Below are 16,374 nucleotides of genomic sequence, written 5' to 3' on the forward strand. Positions count from 1 at the left end.
GAGCGATTCGTTCAGCCGTGTGAGATGAAGATCAAGTACTCGATCATCTTTGGTGGTGAAAGCTTTGGATGCGGATCGTCCCGTGAACACGCTCTGGTTTTTCTTGGTGCGGCGGGAGCTAAAGTAGACTCTTTTCAGAAACTCTGTGACAACGGGTAAATCTCACCCGTTGGATTTGGAAGTTAAAGTTTGTGATGCGCTATCATCTCCTTTATTGTGTATTTTCTGTTAACATCGTTATTCCACACGAAGCTCCGCAACATGATATCTCGAAATCTGCAAATCATATTTTAACCTGAGACATTTATCTTTTATTCTTAAAGGGTTTTCTTTGTTACCTTTCTAAGCTATTTCTTTTTCACATCGTCCCACTGTGATTTTCCTTTTGGAGAGAATATTGAAGCATTCTAATTTTCATGTATTTAATGATGGAGAAATTGATGACCAACTTTTATAAAAACAGTTTAAAGGATTGAGAACTAACTAATAGTGGTGTGACAAGAGCTGGTACACAAGTTTCTCAATTATCCTAGCCTTATCAATAGTATATGCTGGTGATTTTAATAATCGAATCTGCAAGTAACCAACACGTCTAAGTTCCTCTCAAGTGTTGCCAAAATCTGGGCTGCTGAAGATACCACATGAGAAATCAATCAGTAAGAAAACAAATGCATAAATATGCAGAAGAATTCTATAATCCTCTTAACCTACATGTTACTCATATTCTCTATTTTTAATCTTCAACGATCTTCTGTGCAAGATGTTCGTCATGCATACCTTTTTATTTTTTTATGAAAGTCATCATAAATTTTAAATGATCTTTCCTAAACATCATTCAATCATTCCTGAATAATATTGTTTGCATCTAACCGGGTGTTTAACCTATATTAATGTTTATTATTATTTTTTCCAAGAATGAACATATTAGCTTTTACACTATTTTAGACTATTTGTAAACGCTTCATGTTCAAATCATGGCAGATGCCAAAAATCTTACAGTTTTATTTTTTTATGAAAGCCATCATGAATTTTAAAAGATCCTTCCTAAACATCATTCATTCCGTCTTTAATAATTTCTTCACATCAGCATGGTGATAACCTATATTAATGTTTATTGTTACATTTACCACTGAATGAACAAATTGGTTTATTTGTTACACTCTCTTAGACAATTTGTAAAGGTTTTGAATTCAAATCCTAGCAAATGCCAAAGAGCTCACCTTTTATTTTTTTTTATGAAAGCCATCACGAATTTTAAATAATCCTTCCTAAACATAATTCAACCCTTTCTGAATAATTTTTAAAGAGGCTTATTGATTACACTCTTTTACACTTTTTAAAGGCTTTGAGTTTGATTCCTGGCAAGTGCCAAGGAGCTAACCTCTGTTTTTTTTTTTTTTTTTAATTATGAAAGTCATCCTAAATTTTAAAATATCATTCGTAAACATTATTCAATCCTTCCTGAATAATTCATTTCTTAATCTTAAAGAAACATTTTTTCTCAATGTCATCCTGAGCTGTCAAGGTTCTTTCCTGAATTTCAAAGAACCTACATGAATTTTTAAGAAACTACCATTTGCTTTAATAACCATCGAGTTTCACAAAATACACCATCCATAACATAACATTTGTAACATAAATGATGTGAAATATTACAAACCTACATACCATTTGAAAGTCTGCGGGTGTAAATCTAATAAACACACCACCATGGGCCGTTGCAACACTACGATAATCTATACAGGCTAATGAGAGTAATTCCAAGTTCATCAAGCAACACAAGGTGATGTTCTGTTAAGGGATTGTTCCATATCAAAGTGTTCATTGCATTTGCAACAAACAACGGTTTGCTATAATCCCACGCCCTTACTAAACATGTCAACAGATTATCACATAACCCACCAACAATCTGTAAAAAGAGAAAGCACAATAGTTTTTTTAGATCATGAAGAAACAGAAAAATATAGAGCCAAAAAACTAAAATCTAGATCTTCTTCAGCTACACACGCTACAGTTCCTATGATTATGTTCCTTGATGACAAGAATATTAACCAAAGATTGAAAAAAAAAAACAGTACAGCGGCGATATATAAATGATCTAAAGAGGACTGCAGTTTGATCATTAGCTCTCTGTAAATGCAGGTACAGATCATTAGAAGCAAACAATCTTTATAATTTGTAAAAGCTATATCTTCAACTCTAGCACTTTAGCTAAGTTGCTTATGATTCTGCAGCTTGAATAACAGCCAAAAGAGCTAATCTAGAGTCCAAACTATCCAATACTGAACAAGGAAGGTCTTAATGAGAATAATATTTTTTACCTTGCACAATGTGTTAGTAGACAAAAAGCAATGATCACCAATCTTGTTCCAGCTAGACCATTCATGTTCATTAGTATAGAGAGTCATGTTCTGAGGAAGAGAAGGTTTATCAACAAAATTGAGAGATGATTGAGAAGCGACAACTTTGACTTCATCCCATTCCCAGAAACAATAGCATAAATTGATGAACTTAATTGCAGCCACACTTCCATTTGTAGCCAATAAGATACGAGTCTTCCTTGTTACATCACCCCTTGCATATTTATCTGTCTCTACCTCTCCATCTCTGAAATATCCATAAGAGAGGATTAAGTTTATTATATGCAGTCAATGATACGTATACTCAGAGAGAGGATTATAATTCGAACATGGATTTTATAACGTAGTGCCAGGTAATTTACTTGAAATCAATCAAACGATCATATATTGTGAAATCATAAACGAAAGGAGAGATTCAATCAAACAGATTTCATAAAGCTTAATGTTACAGACGATACCTTGCAAAGCAGGAGACTCGTCGGATCGATTCGGTGTCGAGGTGAAGCGTAGGAGAAGGAGGAAGAGAAGGAGAAGTGATTCCGGCGGAGATGAAGCGAGCTGATGTGGATAATTCCGACGGAGATGGAGTGTTCGAGAAAAAGAAGGAGAAGCTATTTGATTTTCTGTATATAAATTTTGTGCTAGTTTTGGAATATTTACGAGTGTATGTTAGTTTTGGACTAAAAAGTTAAATTGGTGCTATTTATGAGATTATCTCTTATTTAATTCTGTTTAGTCAATTATTTTGGCCGGATAATAGTTTTTAAATTTTGAGAAACAACGGTACATCATTTCCAAGATTTCCATAGAATGCATCATCAATATTAAAGGTTATAAACTGAGATTTTTATGTTTATATATTTTGCTACTTGTACAATTAAAATATCGTAATAAATTTAAGTTTCTGAGTATGATCTAGCTATTTAGTTATTTTTGGCGTAATATTTAATTTGCTACTTAATTTTTAAAATCAAATAAACGGTTTTTTACATATGTTATAATGTGTCATCAATATTGAAATTGATCAATCTTTGCATGTTAGCTTTTTCAACATATATTCTGTATTTACCAGTTTTATTTTGTGAACTCTTCTCAGTCAAAAGTAACTTTAAAATTTACTATTTTACCTTAAATCGAACTTGTTGATATTTTGTGTGTGGCATAAAAAACTTGATTTTGTATTATCTAATTTGAAATGGTCATCAATAAAAATTTCTTTTATAAAAACTAAATTAAAAGTTTCAACCGGGTAATAAAATAGACAGATAATGGCATGAAACTACGTTCTTGTGCAGTACTCCTCAATTGATATAGCCAGAAACGACGTAGATAAGTATGTTTTAAATGATCAAGTTCGATTGATTCACTAAACTCCATGACTCAACCAATTGGCATGTCATGAGCAAAGCTTATTTAACTCTATGTCAGGATTAAATTCGTATCGAAGAAATTTGTGATGGAAACTACCCTAAGAATCGCCAATCAGATTAGATCATTAACATAGAATCCACTTTGAAACACCCTTAAAAGTTAAACCCAACGGAATCATGGGTGATTAGAAATGCGTAGGTATAATAAACGAATCAATAAAAGGTGTGAATGGTTGCAGCGGGTTGGGCGGGCAAATTCGTCTGCGGATTGGACCGTTTTTTATTTACCATTCATTAAATGCAGTACGCAGTGGTGCGATCTAAATAAAGCAGATACAAAACTGCAGCAGACCAACTTTGGACTACTTTTGCATACAAATAGAGTTGGTCTAATGCTATCCACCCTATTTTTGGGGCGAATTAAATCGCTGATGGATTTGGCCGTCCTGACTGCAGTCACTGTTCATACCCAAAGTAAAAAAAGGTCCACATATATTTCTTTAAGGGTATGAATGGTAACTGCGATCAGAGCGGCCAAATCCGTCAGCGGTTTAGTCCGCCCCAAAAATAGGGCGGACAGCAGACCACTGCGGACCAAGTTTATTTGTATGTAAAAGTGGTCCGCAGTTGGTCCGCAGCAGTCTTGTTTCTGCTTTATTTGGACCGCATCAGACTGCATTTGATGAATGGTAAATAAAAAGCAGTTTAGTCCGTAGACAGATTTATCCGCTCTGACCGCTGCAACCATTCACTCAGAAGAGAGTTTCACCCAACATATGTTAAAACTAAACGATGAAGTGAGTGCTTGGATTTTTAAAGGATGTGTCGTCTCTCAAGGTGGTTGCAGTCTCCGAACGTGAGATGGTCTCTTATTTTATAGTATTATTTTTTTTAAAAAGACCAATTCATCATCACACAGATCGTTTGGTCAATGCTCAAGAAGTCACAATAAATATAGCAAAAGCTCTTCTTCTTCGTCATCCTCTGATCACTCCTGCAACTATAAAGTCCATGGCGATGTCTTCACTTCTCTGGACTCTCTTGCTCATCTCCGTCATCTTCTCACTCCAATCAAACAGCCAAGAAGAGGATACACCAATCACACGATTCCAACGATACTTAAGAATCAACACCGCTCATCCTAACCCTAACTACACTGCACCAGTCTCCTTCCTCATTAACCAAGCTCAATCGATTGGTCTCACTTCCAAAACCTTCGAATTCGTCTCTGGTAAGCCAGTTCTTCTCCTCACATGGCTGGGCTCTAACCCTGACCTCCCTTCGATTCTCTTCAACTCTCACCTCGACTCTGTTCCCGCCGAATCCGAGAAATGGATCCACCCGCCGTTCTCAGCTCACCGTACAACCGATGGTCATATCTACGCTCGCGGCGCGCAAGACGACAAGTGTATCGGAGTTCAGTATCTAGAAGCGATCAGGAATCTTAAATCGAGTGGCTTCGTTCCTCTCCGTACGATTCATATCTCATACGTCCCTGAAGAAGAGATCGGTGGATTCGACGGGATGATGAGATTCGCGGCGTCGTCGGAGTTTAGGGATTTGAATTTGGGATTCGCTATGGATGAAGGACAAGCGAATCCTGGTGATGAGTTCAGGGTCTTTTACGCTGATCGGACTCCATGGGAATTTATAATCAAAGCTGAGGGGATCCCAGGGCATGGTGCTAAGCTTTATGATAATTCAGCTATGGAGAATTTGATGAAGAGTGTTGAGTTGATATCTAAGTTTAGGGAGACGCAGTTCGATTTCGTTAAAGCTGGGAAAGCTGCGAATTCTGAAGTTATCTCTGTGAATCCAGTTTATCTTAAAGCTGGAACTCCTTCTACTACTGTGAGTTACGTTGATGATTTCATATTTTGCATTTTTTTGATGTGTTATAGGAGATTTTGTTTTTTAAGTGTGTTTTTTTTTTTTTTTTGTCAGGGGTTTGTGATGAATATGCAGCCTTCAGAGGCAGAAGCTGGGTATGATGTAAGGTTGCCTCCAATGGCAGATCCAGATGTTATGAAGAAAAGGATTGCTGAAGAATGGGCTCCTTCTATTAGGAACATGACCTACACGGTAAAAATGAATATGCTCTAAAAGCTCTCATATATGTAGATACCGTTTCTGTGTTGGGTTGCTTGTTTCTGTGTCTATGCGGTCTCAGTAGTTAATAGCAACTAAGGATTATACACAACTGTTCTTGAGTCTGGTTTTGTGAAGCATGACTGTTAATATAATTTGGTTTCTTTTGTTTGAATCTTCCACATTGGTTCACATAAATGAGGATGAGGATACTAGACACTAGACGCCCATATACCTTGAATAGTTACAGCCTGGTTGTAGTTGATTAAGAACATTTGACTTCTTTCTTTTCCAACCTATATATTAGTGTGTCATTAAGACAAGGATATGAGATGTCCTAAGCCAAGCTTAAGCAAAACTAACCAGTAGCTACAAAGTTCGGTAAACTATAGGCTCTCATATTATATAATGTTACATGTCTTTTTTGGCTTTTGTTTAGTGAATTTGACGATGATGTATAGTGTCTACCCTCTGCAGTTTGATAACAAGGTACAAGAGTTTTCGTTTTAGTCTAACTAAGTGAGCAGATCCAATCTTTTTCTTCTTGGACCAGATAAAAGAGAAAGGAAAGTTAAGAGATCATTTAGGGCGACCTATAATGACTCCAACAAATGATACCAATCCTTGGTGGTCTATCTTCAAGCAAGCTGTTGAAGCAACAGGAGGAAAACTCGCAAAGCCCGAAATTTTGGCTTCAACTACAGATTCACGCTATATTCGCTCTTTGGGAATCCCAGTTCTGGGCTTCTCTCCAATGACCAATACTCCTATTTTATTGCATGACCATAACGAGGTATTCATATGATGATATTATCTATTGCCCTCTTTGGAGTATATATATATATATATATATAATCAGTGTACTGATATAAAAACTTATTTGTTGCCTCAGTTCCTAAAGGATATCGTATTCATGAAAGGAATTGAAGTATATGAATCGGTTATCACAGCTCTAAGTTCCTTCAAGGGAGTATCTGATCAAGTGCTTTGAAGCATGTATCAATGTGATATGTTGCTTGAAGATGGTCACATCTCACATTGATATGACTAAAACAGTGTTGTAAATGTTTATTTGTAAGTTCTTTTTATTCACATTTACTCTGTCCTTGTGACCCTTAAATGGCTGCTGCGAATAATCCTTTGTATATTATCAGTTACTTTTCTGCATAATTCTCATACTCCGAAGAGAAATATCATTGGTGCTTAGAGTATGATTTCACAAAAGAGTTGATCAATTTAGCTCTCAATGTTTTAGTTTTCAAGAGTTGCTATTTCATATCCTTGCGTTGCATAAGAGCTTGATTCTTTCCTACGTACATTTGTTTGGCCTACATGATTTTTATTCGGGATTAGATTCTTTCAAATTCTATGAGGCAAATGAACTGAACAAAAAAAACTTTTACGTATTACTTACCAATCTAGAAGTACCTTAACCTCATAAAATCTTGTAAACTTTTCAGATTTAATAAAATACTAGGAGATATCCTGTGTTATAAAGCACCGACCAACATTTTCTAAAAATCTATACTAATATTTTTGCAGCAGTTTTTGCTCAAAAATACTAATAAGAAAAGTTTTTGCAATTAATGCTACTAATGCAATTAATTCTGTTCCTCTATCAATTTTATATGGACCTCTTAATATTTTATGGGCCTCTTGATAATTTATAATTTAAGAGCCTCCATTTATTTAGGTTGTAGACAAAACGATGTCCAAAATTTCATAGGACCCGCAAAAATATACTCTTTTGCTAATAATCTAGACAAAATTTCCGGAAAATGAATTTGTATACAAAATTTCCGGAAAATTACATTGAAATAACTATGACATTAATGATATTCTCAATTGCCAAAATGATTCTGAATACAAATGAGTAGACCCTTGATTTATCAGGCATTTAAACTTTAAAAAAAATTATTTGGTTTATTCCGGTTCTTTATTTTAAAGATTTTTAAAAGTTTAAATATGAAAAATATTTAAAACTTTTTAAAAGTTAAATATGATAAATATTATGTCGTAGATACACAATAAATATTAAAAATTAAGATGATATAGTGTGAGTTAAAATATCTCCGGATGGAGTTATACAGCAGGACAGGTTTTATAGATATTTATATAAATTAAAAAATATCAGTAATTCGGTGTTACACGGGTAAAACATCATTTCATTATTTTGTTAACACTGTCAGTATCAGAGAATAGACATATGTAATTAAATTTAAATAAATTTTCTATAAAAAATAATTTTTATTGCGGTATTATATGGTTTATTTAACAATTATTATATAATTATAACATATTTAACAAACAAATACAATTTCTAATTTTAATATTTTAATTATAAATAATTTTGCCCTGCGGTGTACCGTGGGTCCTAATCTAATTATTGTTATTTTATTTGAGACAGTATTTAGTTTTAGTATTGTAATTGTTTGGTAAATCTACATATTTCTTTATAAATACTAATTATTTTAAAATATTATAGTATTTTAATTTGTTTGATGTATATTATATTTTTATTTTGTTTGTTTGTTGTATTTGCATCATTATTTTGTAACATATTTTAAATTAGTAATTATTATATTTTAATTGTGAGAAAATAAAATTTATTAATTAATCAATCACATAAATTTATTTTTACCAACCTGTTGATATGAAACATTAAAACACACCTTTTTTCTTCATAGATTGAGTAATATATCTTTGTTTTTAAAAATTTAAATCACAACCTATGAAGAAAAAAATCTACATATTTATTTATCATATGTATTAAAAAAAATTTGTAAATGAAATAAAAGAAAGATGATAGGAGAATCATAATTTAAAATCTTAACAAAATCTTCCAAATATAGTTATTAAAATAATAATTAGATACTTAGATATAAAATCTTACTTTTTAAAATTTGGATTGGTTTATAATATTTAAAAATTAATTAGTAATTTTTGTACATAATTAATTAGAGAGATAATTTTTATTTTTTGAAAATTAATAATTATTTAAAAGATTTTATTAGTGTAATATTTAAAATTAGATTTTTACTCTTAATGAAAAAATAATTATTTGCCTTAAGACCAATAGCATGACAGTGTGGTTTTTTACACATAAGTTAGTTTTCAAAAACCACACTGTCATAAGTTAGTTGGACGCTAAGCTTGCATCCAACCTCCTCCACCATGGAGAGATAAGCTTGCGTCAAACCTCCTTCACTTTACTCCCTTGGGAAGATAACCTTGTGTACAACCTTCTACACCATAGAGAGAACCTCGGTTCTGCTCTCATCCTGTGTGGAGAGAACATGTTCACGTCTTTTTGCAATCTCAAAATGGCTTGCTCCAACAACCGATGAAAGTAAAAACCTTTTTTCTAACGTCACAAATTTTTTTTGAGAGTAACTAATGTTAAATTTTCCAATGTATTCGTGTAAGTGTCTTTGACACACCATGATGTAGCCTCTGTCTCTGTAACACCTTAATCGTTACCTTGCTTAGTGAGCCCATGTCCACTCTCAGTTCATTGGGTCACCGTCCTAAGTGGGCCCTACATCTATTTCCGGCTCGTGGACCCATCCATATTCGATGGCCGGTTTGCTACGTCTGGGAAGCTTTAAAACTTGTTTACCGATCCTACAAATCAACAAATGATATTTTCTTTTGTTTTGTCCTCAGTCGCACAATTCCAACAATCACTTCCAGAAAGGTCACCCATCAGTTGATTTATGTTTTTCCAATCTATATATCTATATTTGTTGTAAGCTTGTGTTTGATTAGCCTATTTTATCTTCCCATTAAAAAAAAGTTCCCAATTAAACAAAGTTGAAAGCAGTTTTTTGAATAATTTAAAATTAAAAATAATTAAATAATATTATAATTTCAGATTTTATGAAATATATATATATATATATATAAATAATCTTCTTATGATTATGTAAAAAACTTTGTATTTTTTTTATAAATTCTGTAATTTTTTATAATTATCTTTTTATATTATTAATAATTTTTAAAACAAAATATTTTATTTTTGTTGTAATCAAATTCCTTCTATTATTAACTTTTACACATGTCAAAAATCTGAGATTGATAACTTGATATATTAACTTTTACACATGTCAAAATCTGAGATTAATAACTTGACACATGTCAAAATCTTGTTAATGACTAATTTTCAAAACCCAACTTTATATAATAAGATTTCTCACTTAATATAATAGGATATTTTTGAAAGTGGACAACTAAAAGGAGCACACCAAATTGAGCATTCCTAAAAAAATTCTCAATAAAACTTGTAAATAAAAATAAAGTTTACTAAAGTTTATACACTTACAAACCTCAACAATATCAACAAATCAATGATCGGAAAAATGAGTAAAAATTTGTAAGGTTTTACCGGATGTGGATCAACATTTTGACGATAGTGGATTCAAGGAAAGATATTTTATATAAATTGTTTCTTAGATGAACTACACATGTATTCTTCAAAACTAGAAAATTCATAATCGATATCTAATTTTATAAATCCTAGTAGTAATCAGTAAACTGCAAATTAAATCCTTACACCCTTGTAAGGCTATAATATACATGCAAAGTTTTAACTTTACTTACAAAAAAAAATTCCTTAAAAGTAAAATCAATCAATAAAATACATATGATCATTACATTTTTATACAATATTGTTGGGATATTGATACTACTTGTCTACCCATGATGTTGCTATATATTTGATAAAATTAAAACATCTTTGCAAGCTTATGATGATACAAAAAAATATATCGAGTAGTATTTTATTATTTATGGCGGTGTAAAAGCATTTGATTGACGTCACTATAATAAGTTATTTTTAATAACCATGAGGATAGATTTAAGTTCATACCTTTAAAAAAACTTATCAAGACCAAAAACATGGCAACATCAATATATTTTTGAAAAAAATATTGTATCAATAAGATTACTAGTATATCAAATTATTTTAAGTTTTTAAGGTAAGATGCACATATGATACAATTTTCTTAGAAAATTACTGCTAAAAAAACATGTAAGAAAAGTCCTTGGCACCATATGTAAATGGTAATTTCAGATGAGCAATTTGTGAGTATAATTTCTCCTTCAAAAATATGAGAAATTTTGTTCATTTAGTTTATCTACATGATAATGATATCGACAGTACGCTTAGAAATAGAATGATTGAGTGTGTTAAATAACATGATATTATAAGTAGGACAAAAACTGTATTCATATTTAACATATATTAAAGATATTTGAAAATGCTTGGGATGGAAATTGAAAGGTTATATTCATTTGAGTTAGATATTTAGTATATTGTATTTAATTTTTGTCAAATTTTTAAATATATAATATTTATGTTTTTAACAGTTGAAAGATATATATTATTTATTAGATAAAACAAAAGACCACAAAATTAAATATACATAATTATATTTTTTCATACAAATAGATATCGATATCATTTTACTATACGGTATGCATATATGAGTCTCCAGAGATTTTAAGTTTGTTAAAAAAAAAAAAAGTCTCCTAAAATATCATATCATCAAGATAAATTTTGGTGATGAACTTTAAAAATAAAAAATTGTATGCAATGAATCTTAAGGTTGATATACATGTCATGATGCACTATAAAAGTTTTTGTGCGTTTTGAGAGAAAGAATATATGTGTACATATGAACTATTCAAATTGGGTGTTATTTGGAATAAGTTAAGTATACTCTATTACACTTCTAAGATGTGTTGTGCATAAAAAGGTACAAGAAAGATAAAAATTATTGATTTCATTTACAAAAAATATTCACATTCAAAAAATTGTATGAAATCTCCTCAATGGGTTAATATTTGAATAAATATCATTTATCTTATATAATTTTCTGATTCCGAGTCCTATGGAATCTTGCTAGTGGTTGGAAACTTAGGTTATCCCCAATGGTTGGGGGTTTTAAGAGAGGTTTTAGTGGAGAAGAAGAAAAAAAAAGAAAATCAGATAAAGCAAAAAATTATAAGAGAACCTCTTATTTTAGTATACTACTTTATAGAATAAGAGCCCATACGTGTCACGTATTTGTTGGCCGAAAACAAGTTAGTAGAAGGAAAAAAATTTCTGTCTTTCTCTCTCTCGATCGAAGTCCAGAATTGACAACAGTTGGTTTCTTATTGGGCCGATATACAATGGGCCTCGATGTTTTACCGATATAGTTACCGACTTGTATAGTTGTTGCTTGGTCAGCACTCTTTAGGTTAGGGTTTATCTATGTTGTATATATACTTTGTATAACCCCCGATGAATACATACACAAAAACATTCTATTCTTCTTTACATGGTATCAGAGCATCGATCTCTCTAAAGATTTGAGCTTCTGATTTTCTTTATTTTCCTAGTTTCTTTTACGTTGTTTCTTGTGTATTTCTCTTGTTCGGTGAGATGGGAGAAGATGATAAGAAGGCTGTTGCGACCAGTGGGTCTGGGGAGAAAGCGGTTGCTGTAACTCCCTACTCGGTGTTCGCGTCTGACAATCCAGGGGCGATGATCACATCGGTGCAACTGAAAGGTGATAACTACAACGAGTGGGCAACGGAGATGTTAAACGCACTTCAAGCCAAGAGGAAGAGTGGTTTTATTGACGGGTCTTTGCCGAAACCACCTGAAGGACATGTCGATTTGGAGTCTTGGGTTAGTGTGAACTCAATGATTGTTGGGTGGCTGCGAACGTCGATCGAGCCGCGTGTTAGATCAACCGTGACGTTTATCACCGATGCTCACAAGTTGTGGGATAATTTGAGAGAACGATTCTCAGTTGGGAATAAAGTTCGTGTGCATCAACTAATGGCTAAGTTAGCATCCTGTAGACAAGATGGTCAAGCGGTGATTGACTACTATGGTCGACTTGCTAAGATGTGGGAAGAGCTGCAAACGTATAGGCCACCACCGGCTTGTACGTGTTCTGCGGCCGCAACGTATGAGAAAGAGAGAGAAGATGAAAGAGTTCATCAGTTCGTGATGGGTCTGGACGAGTCGAGGTTCGGACATGTGGTGACTGCAATTATTGAGGCAGACGTGTTACCTGATCTCGGGAAAGTGTACAACAAGGTGATCAGAGAAGAAGATAGGCTGAATTCAGCAAAAGTACGTGAACAACAACATGAAGCAGTTGGATTTGTAGCTCGTCGTGAACAAGGGAGTGGTGAAGCAACTGTGGCTCGACGTGATTCTCGTGAAGAAGGTAGTTTTAGTGGAAACAGAGGACGTGATCGGCTCTGTTCCAACTGCGGTAGAGCTGGTCATGAGAAGAACTCATGTTGGCAGATTGTGGGATATCCAGAGTGGTTCTCCGAGAGAAACAGTAGAGGAGGACGTGGTTCAAACAGAGGCGGTGGTCGTGGTGGTTTTTCTGGTGGCAGAGGAAGAGGACAAGTTAATGTTGCTTATGCAACAAGTGCAAATCCAAACGTTGGAGGAGCTTCCGACCTCACCCCAGAGCAAATGTTACATGCGCTGTCTCAAATGTTGAAAGAAAAATCAAGCGGTGGCGGTGACAAGTTAATTGGTAAGATATGTGAAGATGTGATTCTCGATACAGGAGCTTCACATCACATGACGGGAAATTTGTCGGTCCTTTCAAATCTCAAAGATAGTTCACCTTATACGATTGGTTTTGCAGATGGGAGTACGACATCGTCACGACAAACGGGCGTGTTTCGTTTGTCGGATCGTATTAGTTTATACGATGTTTTATATGTGCCAGACTTGAATTGCTCTTTAGTCTCGATGTCAAAGCTTTTGAGAGATTCTAATTGTTTTGCGTTTCTCACCGACGCGGTGTGTGTTTTACAGGACAGGTTTTCGAGGACGCTGATTGGAGCCGGGAAAGAACGTGATGGAGTTTATTATTTTGCGGATGACAAAGCTGCTCGAGTAAACAAGGCAGTTCGGAAGGTTGATGAACAGTTGTGGCATCAGCGGTTAGGTCATGCCTCATTTTCAGTATTAGCTACTATGCCTTTGTTTTCTGGTGTTTCTGTTTCTGCTAGTCCAAGTCCGTGTGACACATGTTTTCGGGCTAAGCAAACTAGAGATTCTTTTTCGGAGAGTATTAATAAAACAATTGAGTGTTTTTCTTTAATCCACGTTGATGTTTGGGGTCCCTATCGTATTAAAGCTTCTAACGGAGCATCGTATTTTTTGACAATTTTGGATGATTTTTCTCGTACTGTGTGGACGTATTTGTTGTTAGAAAAATCAGAAGTTAAAACTGTTCTTCAAAATTTTTGTGCTTATTCGGAGAAACAATTTGGCAAGGCAGTTAAAGTGGTTCGAAGTGATAATGGAACAGAATTTCTCTGTTTATCGGCCTTCTTTCGGGAAAAAGGTATTGTCCATCAAACAACTTGTGTGGGAACCCCGCAGCAAAATGGTAGAGTGGAAAGAAAGCATCGTCATCTTTTGAATGTGGCAAGATCGTTGTTGTTTCAAGCCAATATGCCTACAAAATTTTGGGGAGAAGCTGTATTGACTGCAGCACACGTTATTAATTTAACACCAACAAAATTTCTCCGTCACAAATGTCCTCATGAGGTATTGTTTGGAACAGAGCCTTCGTATGATGAACTGCGGGTGTTCAGGTCTTTGTGCTATGCTCACAAACAGATACGGGACAAGGACAAGTTCGTCTCCCGTAGTAGAAAGTGCGTCTTTGTTGGTTACCCATACGGTAAGAAAGGATGGCACCTGTACGACTTGGACACAAATGATTTCTTTGTTTCTCGTGACGTGATATTCATGGAAACTGAATTTCCTTTCTCCTCTCAGTCAGACTCCGAAGCTTCTAGTCGTGTCGTCGAAAATTGTGACTTTGATTGGCTTCTTGACGTATCGGGAAATATTGGAAACAGGGGGAGTGTCGTTGTTTCTTCCAATGAGGAGGACTTACCCGCTAACATTGTTGCGACAGAAGAAAGGGAAGTTAGTCCTGCTGTTCTTGATGATGCGATTCTAGAAGTTGGACCAATTGTGTCTCCTATACCATCTCCTACTCGTGTTGTGTCTGATACCGTTGATAGTGGTACTGTTGTGGTTCCACCCGAACCGGAATTGGGACAAGGTAAGCGTACGAAGATACCATCTGTTCGTTTACAAGATTACATGTTGTATAATGCTGTGGCAAGCACTCCATCTGATCACATTCTTCCCGATCACTCCATCAGCAACTCTCTCGACACGGTCCAAGGTACTTCACTATATCTTCTCACAGATTTTATCACTGATGCATGTTTTTCGACTCGGCACAAAGCTTTTCTTGCAGCTGTTACTGCCTCGGTGGAACCACGAAATTATAAAGAGGCTATTAAAGACAAACGTTGGACGAATGCTATGGGTAAAGAAGTTGGTGCTCTTGAGGAAACCAACACGTTTAGTTATGTTGATTTACCTGCGGGAAAAGTTGCTCTTGACACAATGTGGGTGTATAAAGTCAAGTATCACTCTGATGGAAGTATAGAGCGGTATAAGGCGCGTCTTGTGGTGTTAGGAAATCGGCAGGTTGAAGGTCGAGATTTTGCTGAAACGTTTGCACCGGTGGCAAAAATGACAACCGTACGGAGTTTGTTACGTATTGTAGCTGCCAATAATTGGGAAGTGCATCAAATGGACGTCCATAACGCTTTCCTCCACGGTGATCTTCATGAAGAAGTGTATATCAAGCTTCCGCAAGGTTTTACACATCTTGAACCAAATAAAGTGTGTCGTCTTCATAAATCAATTTACGGGCTCCAGCAAGCACCTCGTTGTTGGTATGAAAAACTTTCGACAGCCCTTACTAAAGCCGGTTTCGTTCAGTCCTACTCTGATTACTCTTTATTTACTTACACTCGTGGGCGTGTGGAGATTCGTGTTTTAGTTTACGTTGATGATCTTATTGTTTGTGGAAATGATAGTGAAGCAATCCGCAAATTTAAGTCATATCTAGCCGAGTGTTTCCATATGAAAGATTTGGGCAAGCTCAAATATTTTTTGGGTATTGAAATAGCTCGTAATGAGGAAGGTTTTATGCTGACACAGAGAAAATATGCTTTGGATATAGTTCGTGAAACTGGTCTCCTTGGTTCACGACCAGCTGATACACCCATGGAACAGAATCATCACTTAGCTTCGGATACGAGTCCTCTCATTCCTGAGCCAGCTTCTTATCGAAGGCTAGTTGGACGGCTTATTTATTTAGCTAATACTCGTCCTGATATTTCATACTCTGTTCACATCTTGTCGCAGTTCATGCAAAAGCCACGTGAAAGGCATATGGCAGCGGTGTTACGAGTCGTCACGTATCTTAAAGGGACAGCGGGACAAGGTATCTTGCTCAGTTCTCGGTCTGATTTACAACTCTCAGTTTATTGCGATGCCGATTGGGGTAAGTGTCCATTGTCACGGAGGTCTTTAACAGCCTATGTTGCGTTGCTTGGTGGGTCTCCGATATCTTGGAAGACTAAGAAACAAAAGGTGGTGTCGCATTCTTCTTGTGAAGCTGAGTATCGTGCTATGTCTACTGCTACACGTGAGA

General features: G+C 34.9%; 3 protein-coding genes across 4 annotated transcripts; 2 read left to right on the forward strand and 1 right to left on the reverse strand.

The window, feature by feature from the left end:
• Positions 1-1,558: 1,558 nt before the first annotated feature.
• LOC104759787 (putative phosphopantothenoylcysteine decarboxylase) lies at positions 1,559-3,152 on the reverse strand. The gene is made up of 4 exons (XM_010482671.1): positions 3,148-3,152; positions 2,819-3,040; positions 2,322-2,607; positions 1,559-1,909 (listed from the first exon to the last, which is right to left on the reverse strand). The coding sequence occupies exons 1-4, from the start codon at positions 3,150-3,152 to the stop codon at positions 1,727-1,729; spliced, it is 696 nt and encodes a 231-aa protein (XP_010480973.1). The 3' UTR covers positions 1,559-1,726.
• A 1,359-nt stretch (positions 3,153-4,511) lies between these two features.
• Positions 4,512-7,042, forward strand: LOC104757967 (uncharacterized). Of its 2 annotated transcripts, none has more exons than XM_087497332.1 (4): positions 4,512-5,581; positions 5,675-5,812; positions 6,372-6,611; positions 6,711-7,042. In XM_087497332.1, exons 1-4 carry the CDS (start codon positions 4,592-4,594, stop codon positions 6,807-6,809), a joined length of 1,467 nt encoding a protein of 488 aa, XP_087353458.1. In that variant the 5' UTR covers positions 4,512-4,591; the 3' UTR covers positions 6,810-7,042. The 2 variants fall into 2 exon arrangements, 1 of the variants encoding a protein (XP_087353458.1); XR_015587766.1 differs by having other exon boundaries at positions 4,551-5,581; positions 6,346-6,611.
• Positions 7,043-12,245: 5,203 nt separating this feature from the next.
• On the forward strand, positions 12,246-13,699 carry LOC147924543 (uncharacterized). The gene is made up of 2 exons (XM_087496826.1): positions 12,246-13,368; positions 13,656-13,699. Exons 1-2 carry the CDS (start codon positions 12,246-12,248, stop codon positions 13,697-13,699), a joined length of 1,167 nt encoding a protein of 388 aa, XP_087352952.1.
• The last annotated feature ends 2,675 nt before the right edge of the window (positions 13,700-16,374 follow it).

Source organism: Camelina sativa, chromosome 17 (genome assembly GCF_030686135.1).
Source record: "Camelina sativa cultivar CO46 ecotype springtype chromosome 17, ASM3068613v1".
Classification (NCBI taxonomy): domain Eukaryota; kingdom Viridiplantae; phylum Streptophyta; class Magnoliopsida; order Brassicales; family Brassicaceae; genus Camelina; species Camelina sativa.

Coding starts and splice junctions, on each gene's coding strand:
- LOC104759787 (XM_010482671.1), bottom strand. Junction 2,608..2,818: donor CGAGTCTCCTGCTTTGCAAG/GTATCGTCTGTA, acceptor TGGATATTTCAG/AGATGGAGAGGTAGAGACAG. Junction 1,910..2,321: donor CTACTAACACATTGTGCAAG/GTAAAAAATATT, acceptor CTCTTTTTACAG/ATTGTTGGTGGGTTATGTGA.
- LOC104757967 (XM_087497332.1), top strand. CDS start 4,592: ATGGTCTCTTATTTTATAGTATTATTTTTTTTAAAAAGACCAATTCAT. Junction 5,582..5,674: donor CTGGAACTCCTTCTACTACT/GTGAGTTACGTT, acceptor TTTTTTTGTCAG/GGGTTTGTGATGAATATGCA. Junction 6,612..6,710: donor TATTGCATGACCATAACGAG/GTATTCATATGA, acceptor TTGTTGCCTCAG/TTCCTAAAGGATATCGTATT.
- LOC147924543 (XM_087496826.1), top strand. CDS start 12,246: ATGGGAGAAGATGATAAGAAGGCTGTTGCGACCAGTGGGTCTGGGGAG. Junction 13,369..13,655: donor TGGCGGTGACAAGTTAATTG/GTAAGATATGTG, acceptor TGTGTTTTACAG/GACAGGTTTTCGAGGACGCT.